The sequence below is a fragment of the Corythoichthys intestinalis genome, chromosome 22 (genome assembly GCF_030265065.1).
Source record: "Corythoichthys intestinalis isolate RoL2023-P3 chromosome 22, ASM3026506v1, whole genome shotgun sequence".
In the NCBI taxonomy this organism is placed as follows: domain Eukaryota; kingdom Metazoa; phylum Chordata; class Actinopteri; order Syngnathiformes; family Syngnathidae; genus Corythoichthys; species Corythoichthys intestinalis.
The window spans coordinates 34,885,356-34,897,478 of NC_080416.1; the positions used below are offsets into that span (position 1 = coordinate 34,885,356).

Here is a 12,123-nt window from a genome sequence, read left to right on the forward strand (position 1 = left end):
CAATGAAAAAATTAAGATTTTATGATGGCAAAATAAAGCAAACACATACTGAAAAATAGCTGTGGCCATTAAAGAGTATGTAGCGGCAAAGGGGGTGTGAGACATCAATAGAACCGTTATGTGCCAAGATAACAAATATTGATAAAGTTAACAAAAAAAATCAATCACATTAATGAGCAATTATCGAAAATAGATCGAAAATGACGAACATTTCCGAAAGTGTTCCGGAAACAGCCGAATGGGGCGGAGACGTCACGACAAGTGATTGACAGTCGAGGCGGAGCCAGGTGCCATTGTTTTTTAACGACGAGAGAGTAGCGTTGGGGTTTGTTTGACCAAAACATCACAAAAATGGTTCAAAACTGCTGTGCTATGTGGTGTACAAATAGTTATTTATCGGAATATAGTATCCATGAGTTCCTGAACGCGAAAAAAAAAGCTGGACTACACAGACAATGGGTAAAGTTCGTCCGTGCAAAGAGGGCTAATTTTCTAGACACAGCCTCCGGCACGCTTTTCTGTGGTGCGCATTTTCCACCTGAAAGCTTCTCGAACTATGGACAAGAGAAATCGGGTTTTGCTAAAAGATTGCTGCTCAAAGGAGATGCGGTGCCGACCATACAGGTGCAGCCACCTAAATGTCCCGAGATATCAAGAAAGAGGACGATGACTGGTAAAGGAGGCTAAAGCTAAGCAAAGGAGGGGAGTAGCCAAGCTCGAAATGGCCAGAGTGAGTACTCTTTTATAATAAAAAAATGTCACGCATTGGATACAGGACTGGACACATGTATAAATTATCGTTCGTAAAATATATAGAACAAATCCTCTGATCCCATTCATATTTGTGTCTGTGTGAAATCACACAGAGATACCAAATAACGCGACATAATGATTGCTACATGAAGTCCGTGCCCAGTCCACTCATTAATTTCAGCCATTTCGACAAGGTTAGAGCCGCTATCCGACTCCATCACATTCATTTGTACCCTTAGTCGCTAGCGTTAGCCTCTGGCTTGCCTACCAGAAGAAAACACTGAAAGCATCCTCTCCTAAAATCGTGAGAACCAGGGAGGACAGTGGGTGAAAGCCCGTCTGGAACCCGCCAAGAGTTTACTTGATGTCGGGTATAAGCTTGGCGAAGCTAACTTAAGCCCGACTCCATCCCGTTTACTTATAGCGTTAGCCGCTAGTGTTAGCCTACCGGGCTTCTGTTTGTTTGGCTTCCTGAAAACCACGTGACTCCATACGTAAGCACACTGTCTGCTTTCTTAAAGGGGAATGAACATAGCCAAACAACACAGAGTGAAAGCGGGATGAAAAGACTATATTTTCTTGTTTTATTAAATTACCGAATTTACCGACATGGTCAAAATTACGTCGGTCATCGTGAAGAATTTCGGTAACGGTAAATTTTCGGTTTACCGCCCTGCTCGAGTAAGAGCGTGAAGAGGGCCTGCAATAGTGCTAAAACCGCGGATAAACCGCTTGTAAAAGTTGGCGAACCCAAGGAACTGCTGAAGCTTCAATCGACTGACCGGTGCTGGCCAGTTAACTACTGTGTCTACTTTAGCAGGGTCCATCTGAACACCCTCAGGGGTTACAATAAAGCCCAAAAAGGAAATGGTGTCAATATGGAATTCACTTTTCTCGGCTATAACAAAAAGGTAGTTGGCGAGGAGACGCTTTAAAACGGATTCGACATGTTGCTTGTGGGTGGTTATATCCAGGGAGTAAATAAGGATGTATTCCAGATAAACAAAAACGAAACGGTCAAGAAAGTCTCGGAGTACATCATTTATTAATGCCTGGAAGAATGTGGGTGCGTTAGTGAGGCCGAAGGGCATGACCAGATATACGTAGTGGCCGTCTGGGGTGTTAAAAGCAGTCTTCCACTCATCCCTCTCCCTGATGCAGACTAGATGGTAGGCGTTGCGCGGGTCTAACTTCGTGAAGACCCTGGCCCGCTGCAATTGGTCGAACACTTAAGACATGAAGGGGAGGGGATAGCGGTTCTTTACTGTGATGTCGTTGAGCTGGCGAAACGACCTGTCTTTTTTCCCAACAAAAAAGAAACCTGCTCCGGCCGCGGATGAGGAAGGACGGATGAGCCCTGCTTTCAGGGAGGTCTGGATATGTTCGCGCATGGCGTCTTTCTCAGGTCCAGAGATGGGATAGAGGCGCCCCCTAGGGATGGTGAAGCCCGGGGCGAGATCAATGGCGCAGTCATAGGGGCATTGGGGTGGCAGTGCCTGGGCTCGAGCCTTGTCAAAAATCTGGCGCAAATGGTGATAGCACTCGGGGATGGTGCTCAAATCGATATCTGGTTCTGGAGTGACAGAGAGAGAAAACTTGTTAATTTCGTCAATAACAGGATCTTTGCCCCCAGGGTTCTTATCTACCAGACAACGTCCCTTACAGTTCGCACCCCACCCCAGAACGGACCCAGAGTTCCAATCAATCTGAGGTTGGTGCTTGCGAAGCCATGAAAGCCATAAAACCAGTGTCTGGGCTTGGGCAGAAAACAAATGGAATGGCATTGTCTCAGTGTGTCCTTGGACAGTGACTTCTATAGGCTCGCATGAGTGGGTGATAGAATACAGTCCCTCACCATTGAGAGATCTGGCCACCAGGGGCCGATCAAGAGGGATAGCACAAAGGCCCATGAGATGGCGAACCCCCCAAGGCATCAGACAGTCGTCTGCGCCGGAGTCTATCAGGTCAGTGATTGCATATGACAAGGCTCCGTGCTTTACCTGGACGGTGGTCGTAGAGCGGTGGGTGGGGCTCACTGGTTGACTGACATGGCTGGGCCTGGACCTGCGGGCGGTCCAACCCGCGACAAGGTGTCCCGAGCTCCCGCAGTAGAAGCATAGCCCCTCCAGTTTTCGGCGCTTGCGTTCCTCAGGGGAGGTGCGTGTTGGACCAAGGTGCATGGGCATGACATCGTTAGAATCCCCAGGAGATGAGGCCGGCAGGGTGTGGGTGCGGCGAGGTCCGGACTGCTCCAGTGACTGAGTAGGTGGTCTCAAAGCATGGGCAGGCCGGCTCCTACTCAACTCCTCAAGGCCATGGTCGGTACGTATGGCGTGGGCGATGAGGTCGTCCAGCCCCTCTGGGAGGTCGAGTGGTACGAGGCGATCACGGATAGTGGAGGAGAGCCCCTTAAAAAAAGTGTCATAGAGTGCGGTGTGGCACCAGCCACAACCAGCGGCCAGGGTATGGAACCGAATGGCATAGTCATTGACCGAGGCTTTACCCTGACACAGGCTGCTGAGCTGTCATGCGCAATCTCTTTCGGCGCACACTGGGTCAAAAGTGGTCTCTAGGGTGTCAATAAACGAGGACAAGTCGTGGCATGAATATGAATCGCGCTCCCACTCAGCCATGGCCCAGGCTCGGGCCCGTCATGTGGGACATGTGGGACACCATGAAGGCGATGCGAGAACGGTCAGTGGTGAACTCATGGGGAGAACAGTCGAAATGCATACTGCATCCAGTGATGAAAGCTTGGCTAGTACCGGGGTCCCTGCAGAATTGCTCCGGTGGCGCCAATCTTGGTCCTCTTCCGGGAATCGGGGAGGAAGAACTAGGAGGGGGACAGGCAGGGGGGCTGACAACGGGAGCTGGTTGGCTGGGAGCAGCCGGGCTGTGAGCTCCATCAGCTGATTGTTCATTTGGACCAGCTGTGCGGCCATCGTGGCTTGGAAGTCCTCCTGGCGGCTGAGTTGAGCCGATTGCTCTCGGAGCGTGGCAAACAATTCGGGGCACTCCGCTGGGTCCATTTCTGGCGGAAGGTTCTGTCAGGCTGTGGTGACGAGATGGACTCAGATGCGGAGTACAGGCAATAAAGTTTATTAATGAAAACTAAGGTTCTCCTGCTGACATGCGGGGATAAGAAAAAGTACAAACAAAAAGCGCTCCAACGGAGGAATGAGTCAGGATGACTAGGATCAAAATATTCAAACACAAAGCACTCCAAAAGGGAGGAAAGGTAAAAACGAAAAGCGCTCCAAATGGATGATAATATACAGGATTACTATGATGTGACTAACCTGGGTAGAAAGACACTTCTGCACAAGACAAGGGAAACTAGGGCATTATATACACACAAGGTAAGGGGGAACAGGTGAAAACAATAAGTGATTAGGTGACAAGAGGAAGGGCAAGTACGCGACTATGAAGAGGGCGAATCCTTCAAAATAAAACAGGAAGCGACGTAGCATGACATAAAGCACCGTAAATAACAAACTAGTTCACGTTACGTCAAAAGCACTCGAAAGCACGGGTTTCAAGCTCTCTCCCCGTTTTTATTTGGCACCGAAAAGACCACAAAAAAATCATTTTAATTTTATTGTAGGAAATGTTTTATCTACTAGGGGGCACTAATGTTATTGCGATGGGTAATGTTTAATTTCTGTAGATTTTCCCAGGCAGAATTTAGTTGATTTTTGTTCATTTTTTGCCCTAATACAGTGATAAAATAGGTATAGTACAGTATAATCCTAGCAGTCTATATAGATGACGTTGCGCTGAGAAAGAAAATATGCCATTGATTAAAAATCAATCAGATAAAGTATGCAGTCACTCATTGCTTGAGTACTATTTTCACCAAATACTTTATCACTAGTACTTGAGTAAATTTTTGGATGACTACTTTTACTTGAGTAATGTGATTACTCTTACTTAAGTAAAGTTTATGGCTACTCTACTGACCTCTGGATATAAATGCTAGTATTATTATGGTTATAGGCGTCCTTTACCCGTCTTCTCAAGTTTTTTTTTATCCAGGATAACGGTGTATTCGTACATTCCTCCAAAGGTGGCCTCTGTGACGTAGTGCGTGCCATAGTCTCTGTAGATTTGCCTGTATTCGCCATAAATGTAGGACTGAGGCAAGGAGCGAAGGCGCTGCAAGAACTCGGTGTTCAACACCAAGTTTTCTGACTTGAGCATGTACTGGGCCAACTCCAACTCAGCTTTGGCCCTTATGAAGCTGTAAGCCTAATGAGAGGATTTTTTGATAATTAGCACAGGACAACTAGAGCATTTTTGCAAGTAAAGACTTCTTACTTTGCCGGAGGCTCGACGAATCTTTTGGATGGACTTGGAGTATTTGGCTTTGTTGTAATTGAAACCAAATTCAACAATACCTGGAATGGCAAAGCCAACGGAAACAATGGTTTGGGTCATCCGCTCCTTCATGATTTGATTCATGTAGTCGGAGTACGACTCAAAAGCCTCCAAAGTGAAATCGTACCCGCCCCTCGTCTGTGAAGAGATGTTCCAGTCATTGTGGTTCATAGAGTCATTACAAACAATGAAAGACTTCAATCGGTGCAATTTTTAAGATGAAGTCAAATTTGACATACCACAGGCCAGTCAAAGACAAGTGAACTGTAGTTTTAATTTTCACATAGCAGCATAAAGCAAAACGATCATATGCATCTCAAATTAGGTTGCTTATCTGCTCTCATAGGTCAGAGGCCTCACTCTTTATATTGTATGTTTATTCTTTGTTGGTTGCTAAGTCAATAGTTTGATTTAAGTACAGTGCAACTAAAATACACACATCATGAAAATGTACCCAAAATAAGCATGAGTTACATTGTAACATCACATTTGGTATTGTCATTGACTATGTTTACCAGCTTATAAAGCTTTCTTAAAGCGACAGTTAACAGTTAATAACAAGTCCAATATAAAAGGTAGTCACTGGGTTATGATGTACCCGATATATCCTACGTGATTTCGACTTTACGATGTCTGGGTTTCGTCCGCCAATTTGTCTCCAGATGATTTATAATTATTATTATTATTATTTTTTTTATAATATTGACTTTGGTGACGCATGCTTTTATATTGGCGCAGGAAGCATAGAGCAGGTTGTATTTCCACACGCGAGTAAGAGCACATTTACACACGAAGAGGAGCACATTTGCTCCCACAAAGAAGTCGCGAAGCCGATTGAGAGCGAGGGGAAAGATTACAGCTACAGGCCTGCGGGCACATTTGTTGCCTGCAGTGTTGTTAATCTTACTTTTAAAAACAGTAATTCGTTACAGTGTTGTTAATCTTACTTTTAAAAAAAGTAATTCGTTACAAATCATTAAAACTAAATTAAATTTTCTGCCAAAAAGTAATTGAGTTAGTAACTCAGTTACCTCATTGTAAGAGTAATTAGTTACTCAGCAAAGTGTCTGATGTTACTTTTCATGTTCTGCACGTTATTACATTCCGCATTCTATACCATCTTTCACATCAAAGATGTTTCTATTAGCTGATTGAATTGATTTTTTCATCCCAAAAAAACACAGGTCACACGTTTTACTAGTTTTTTTTTTTTTAATTTCACCTTTGTAACAACGTAACGGTATACAAACTGTAACGTTCAAATGCTGTGAGAAAAAAAGCCTTTTTGTTTTCCCTGTTGTACTGAACCCGCACCGAACCGTTAGGGCAAGCCACTATTTTTGGTAATAAATAAATAAATAAATTACAATATTGTAGCATTTACAAGGACAACGCCAACTTGGTGATGATAATGCACACTCAGCAAGAAAATAATACATCATTTTTACTTAATTGTACCCACCTGGATCCCATGAACTGTATGTAAAAAAAAAAAAAAGTTGCCCAAGAGTTTAAGTTGATGCTCGCCACGCTAAATGCTAATGCTAATGAGAATGCGAATGCTTTGTAACACTCCGAGCCACATAGTCAATTATCATCGGGTTTGCAACGTGTCACACCCTGCCCCCCCTTATGCGCTTTTCAAGGAAGCTGTGGCAAAGTCAAACAACTCGCGTTTCATTCAACCAAATTGTAGTAATGCACCCCTTCATATCCTAAGTAATGGTAACGGCGTTGTAAAGATAGGAAAAGTAATTAATTAGATTACTCACTACTGAAAAAAATAACGCTGTTAGAAACACTGTTATACTCTAACTATGGAGATCCATATTATGTCTGGATGTACAAGTAGTTTTTTTCATCTGTAGTTACAAGTGGCTTTTGTCTCTGAAAATGCGACAAGGTGGAGACAAAACTTGCACTTGTAATCGGTGGTTTTTAACCTGTATCAAAGAAAAAACACCCGTAGAACTAAAAAAATCACTTGCAAACGGAAACAAACAACTTGTAGAAAAGTTTTTTTACATAGTGTTTTTTTCGTGTTTATTTCACAACGCAAAATTTGGAATACAAGTTGTTTTTTTATTATACAAGTTAAAATTAGTCATTTTACAGGGATTTTTAAAAAAAATTTAAAACTAGGTTACAAGTAACTTTTTGGCTCATAAAACTCGACAAGAATGTGACAAAACTTGTGCACTTGTAATTGGTCATTTTTAACCCGTAGTGAAGAAAAAACACCTGTAGAACAAAAAAAAAAAAAAAAACTTGCAAACAGAAAAAAACAACTTGTAGAACAATGTATTCCTTCGTGTTTTACTTGGGGCGAGTTTACTGTATGTGATTGTTTTTGAAGATGCTAACTGATACATTGTAATCGTTTGTATAGATTGTTATTGCTGTATCAGCAGCAAGTTATAAACGCAAGTTTGAATTGCTGCTATTGAAGATGAAACTGATTTCTTTTTTTTTTTAGTTTCATTTAGCAAGTGTTGATGTCATGAGCAGCAGAATAAAGTCAGCAAACCACACGGACGTCTCACATCATCATTTGGGAGCTTAGCTTTCTGTCTATCTAGGAACCTACTGTAGCTTCAACGTCTTAGGGCGGATAGCACAATGATGTAAAATACAAGTTTTTGGATAGTAATTTTGAGATTTAGGGAGTATTTAGGGGTACCTAAAGGGTTAATTCCGACTTTCGCGGGAATTCAGGTTACATCGCCAGCGTAGGAACTGAACTCGTTCGTAACCTGGGGACTGTCTGTAATTGCGGTCTTGGTTTACCTGCAAAGTGTACTGCTGCAAGTTGTGAGGCTTCCTAAATTGGACATCCTGGATATAATGAGACAAACAACTGCCAGCATAATATCTGTTATCAAGAACAACTCCTTCCAGATTGCTATTAATGATGTTGATTCTAAAAAAAAAATAAAATAAAAAAAAAACATAAATATAACACTTTATAATGGAAGTGATTTGTCTGCCTGAGAAATACCAAAGCAGGGAGTACTGACCCTTTGGCAAGGTTCTCAATACCCCAGTACTCCTCAGCCTCAAATCTGCAGGGCTTCTGACTCATCTTACATCCAACTTCATCTGACATGTCTCCACAGTCATCCTCACCATTACACTGCAGCGTTCTTGGAATACAGCGACCTGCAGGAAAACAGTATCTCGGTGTATTACCTCCAGGATATAGCATGTCTTTTGGTCAAGAAACCCTTGGAGCCTGAATGGCTTGTATACCTGGGGGGTCGTAAACCGCTTACCATACACCACCAAACTACACACAGTTCAACATTACATGCAGCGTTAAAGCACTACGCTCCCAGCCCTCCCAGGAGTAAGGCATTTCTTCTTCTACGTATTTGTCCAATTAATGAGTGCACCTTTCGTCAACGTGATGCTACTCGGAAAGTTCGTTTGGCGCAGTGTGAATGCTGAACTCATTTGCAAGTATCGCTGCGAGGTAGCGCTCCAATTGGACCCTTGGGCTCTTGGTCTAGTGTGACAGCGCCCTTAGAATTTTGCGTTCATCTTCAAGTAGAGTGTGCAATACTTGACTAATCCATCCAGAGCTCAGATAAATTTGACCTCAATGACAGTCCTGTATTTGGCATTTTGTTGATCATGGCATGCCAGACAATGAAGGAAATACTCTTGAATGCTTATGAAGCAATGCAAACAGTGTTTGGTACAATTAGCTAGCGACTGAGGTGTGTAAACACCGCAGTAATGGCGGCCAGAACTAGAAGGCGATGTCCACAAATCTCTTCTCAGATTATTTAAAAGCAGCAGTCGGCAGAGTGAGATGTACAGACATTTAGTGTGACCTGCCTGTTTGGTTGCAAAGGAAACCTTCGCACACCGGCATGTTGTTACAGATGTAACGTGCTGGAACCTCGCAGCCTTCCTCCTCCCTGTCGTGAAAATGACATGGCTCCCCTCCAAACTGTGATGGCTGGCTCAATTTGCCATAGCGATACTGTTGACACACAGTGAGGGTAAAAATTAAAGGGAAAAATCCTTTTCAGAGTTGGCAGAAAAGCACGGTGGGTGAGTCGTTAGCATGTTCGCCTCACATTTCTGAGAGGTTTGGTCCGGTCTGGTTCAGTGCCATTGACGGAGCTAGAAGTCCAATCCAGTCAAAATGAATTGGATGTCCAACGTAGACAGTATTCTAATGAAAGATTTTGGTAGCAACCTGTTGGTTCCTTTTATTTTAAACAGTGACATCTTTTTTTGGCGGAAGCGTATCAATAACCTTTTGGGCAACAAAGGATTAACCTTTTCGATATTTTGTCATAATTACCCTTTCAGGTACCATAGCGAACAGAGTCAGCATCACTGCAGACGCCTCTCGATTTCCCAGGTCATTCTTCCCTCACTCATGAACAAGATCCCAAGATACTTAAAGACCAAATGTGAAGTAAGTTTGGCCAACCATGTTTTTGAATAATATCAATGGCTAAACAATTATAAGCATATTTTCGGTATTTTTATTAACCCAACCCTTCCAGATTCTTTGTTTAACCCATAGCAACGCCCTTGACAACGAAAATGCTTTTCCTCGACTATCTTCGGAAATGACGTCACACCGAGAACTGCGAGGGAAGTCCGCCATACACACAGTATTGTTGCATTGCTTCTCAGTAAGATGCCACGGCGGTGTGTGGCAATGTATTGTTCTCAGTCTAAAGAATAGTATGAGTGGCTGAAGGATAGCAGGGCACGTAAATGGACATCTTTTGTGAATGAAATTTCACGCCATCATCGAGTCGTGTTCTCTGCTACAAAAAGACTTCGAAGATGCTTGCTTCCTCAACCAGTCTGCTTATGATCAAGGATTTGCAAAAAAGTAAGTGTGATTTTTGGATAGATGACTGATGACTTTGTCGAAGCAGAGCAGCCAACTGTTGTGGAACAGTGCTTAATTTGTAAATCATAAGGTGCCGGAACGCAAAGTACATATGACAGCCCAGGGATGACTGCACGTGGACAGGTCCCGGAACATATTGCAAAAGCCCGAATCTGGAAATAGACAGGAGAGGAGTGAATGATGGCTTCCTTCACTTTAGTGTGGCAACAGTTAAATAACAAATAACAAAAATAACAGCGGACTGCTGCAACATGCGACCGCCAACTTTGCTCTCACGCCGCACTCTTCTCCTCACTTCCCACTACGTCACCACTCTGCTGTCCGATGGCACCTTCTCTGGCCCGGACACAGTTACCGACATTACATCATGCAGAAAATGGTGCAGAAAACAAAACGCAAATGCCCACTTGCCATGCTGTGGGACCTTTTTTTCTTTCTTTTCTATGTGCTTTTCTGACTCGTTTTGAACCATCTTCCTTCTTTTTGAAAAAAGAGTAAATGCAACAGTCTTTTTGGTATGTTGAAATACCGTTTGATCCTGGCTGCTTGCTCCCAAGATGCAGCAAATTTCCAGTTTTTTTGGGTTTTTTTTTTCTTAAATGTCAGGAGTGTGATTTGTTGGTCCAGCTTCTCAGTGCACCAACAAATCTCCGACTCTTATATGACGTTAATTTTCATAAACTACATGCAATTCTTAGGATTTGTTGTGTAAATTAATTTATACATATTATTATTTCATTTTATACTGTAATGTCCTAACTGCGTGTAATATTCTGATATGTTTTTCGAGGCACCCTGAAGTGCACGCAACGTTACTCTTCTTTTGGTCACGTGACGCGGGAGTGTGATAGAGAGGCACAGGCTCTATCTATCGCTCCGCACAGCCTGCCGAGAGCCCCAAGCTGTGTTCGTACTGTTAGCTCCATGTGTTAATAAAGAAACGAAGTTGTCAGCACGTCGTGTGTTCGATACCTTTGTCAACAAAAAGCTCATAGCAAGACACTATGCACGATCCGTTTAAGAGACACTAGGACTGGAGAGCTTTGAGTAGTAGGAGGCAAGGGAGAGATGAGTGAGAAGCAAAACTTCACGGTCGAATGTGGCGGCAGTCCGCTATTATTTTGTTTTCTTATTGTTGCCACAATAAAGTGGAGAAAGCCATCAACGACTCATCTCCTCCTTTCCCCCCAATGTTTTTATATTATTTTATATGCACGAGAGCTGCCGGATCTGCCAAAAATGAACATGAAGTCTGATTACTATTTTTTTTTAAACAATGTCATCAGATAGACAAAAACATAAAATTATGTGCAAATGCCTGCATCTTTAACCCTTTAACACCTAAGCCTATTTTGGGCGAATTTGCATGCATTTGATGTTGCTTTTATATTTCAAAGAAAAAATTGTTTACACTGGCCAAATTGGGTCCCTTTTTTCAGGACACCTTGAACTTCATGTCTAAACTGTTGTTTATTTCACTGACCAATTATAATCCACATTTTGGACCCAAAAAGACAAAAAAATCCCAAAATCTTTTTTCAAAATTTGTAATGTTGACGTCCCATTGACAACCAGACACGCTCGACCAACCGTTTTGAAGCTTGATAATATTTATTCAACTTGTTAGGATAAACATTCAATAGAAAAAAAATAAGATTGAATAGTTTTATGTTTGACAATTCAACACAAACAGCAGGTATGGTCATAGGCGTTTTTGGCCTTTACACATACTATGGTCAAAACAGGCTATATAGTGTGCAAAATAGTGAGAAAAAAATGTATAAGACATGTAAGATGTATAAATGTATATATATCATCTAACACAAAAAGGGTTTGGAAGATATCTCTTTGTGAAGTTAGGTGTTGTACCCATCACCTTATCAAAAGTATATAAGTACATGCAATCAAGCTTCTCACACACACATCTACATAAAAATTGAAAAGATTATAGTGAAGAAAAAATATATATAACATTGAAAAAAAGTATTTTAAAAAATATTGACAAGTAGTTCAATTTCTTGGATTTTTCAGGCATGCGACCCAATAAAGTTTTTTTTTTTTTTTTTTTTTTTTTTGCGCACTCAATAAAGCTTTTTCTTGAACAGGTCACG

The 12,123-nt window shown here is 42.3% G+C and overlaps 1 protein-coding gene across 1 annotated transcript in view; it reads right to left on the reverse strand.

Moving 5' to 3' along the window:
* Positions 1–12,123, reverse strand: part of c8b (complement component 8, beta polypeptide) — a 36,822-nt gene that overhangs the window by 14,730 nt on the left and 9,969 nt on the right. Inside the window, exons 3-7 of the mRNA XM_057828126.1 lie at positions 8,971–9,118; positions 8,148–8,289; positions 7,918–8,050; positions 5,071–5,268; positions 4,761–5,001 (exon numbers count right to left, since the gene is read on the reverse strand). Coding sequence (XP_057684109.1) covers positions 4,761–5,001; positions 5,071–5,268; positions 7,918–8,050; positions 8,148–8,289; positions 8,971–9,118 — 862 coding nt within the window. The remainder of the gene's footprint in view (positions 1–4,760; positions 5,002–5,070; positions 5,269–7,917; positions 8,051–8,147; positions 8,290–8,970; positions 9,119–12,123) is intronic.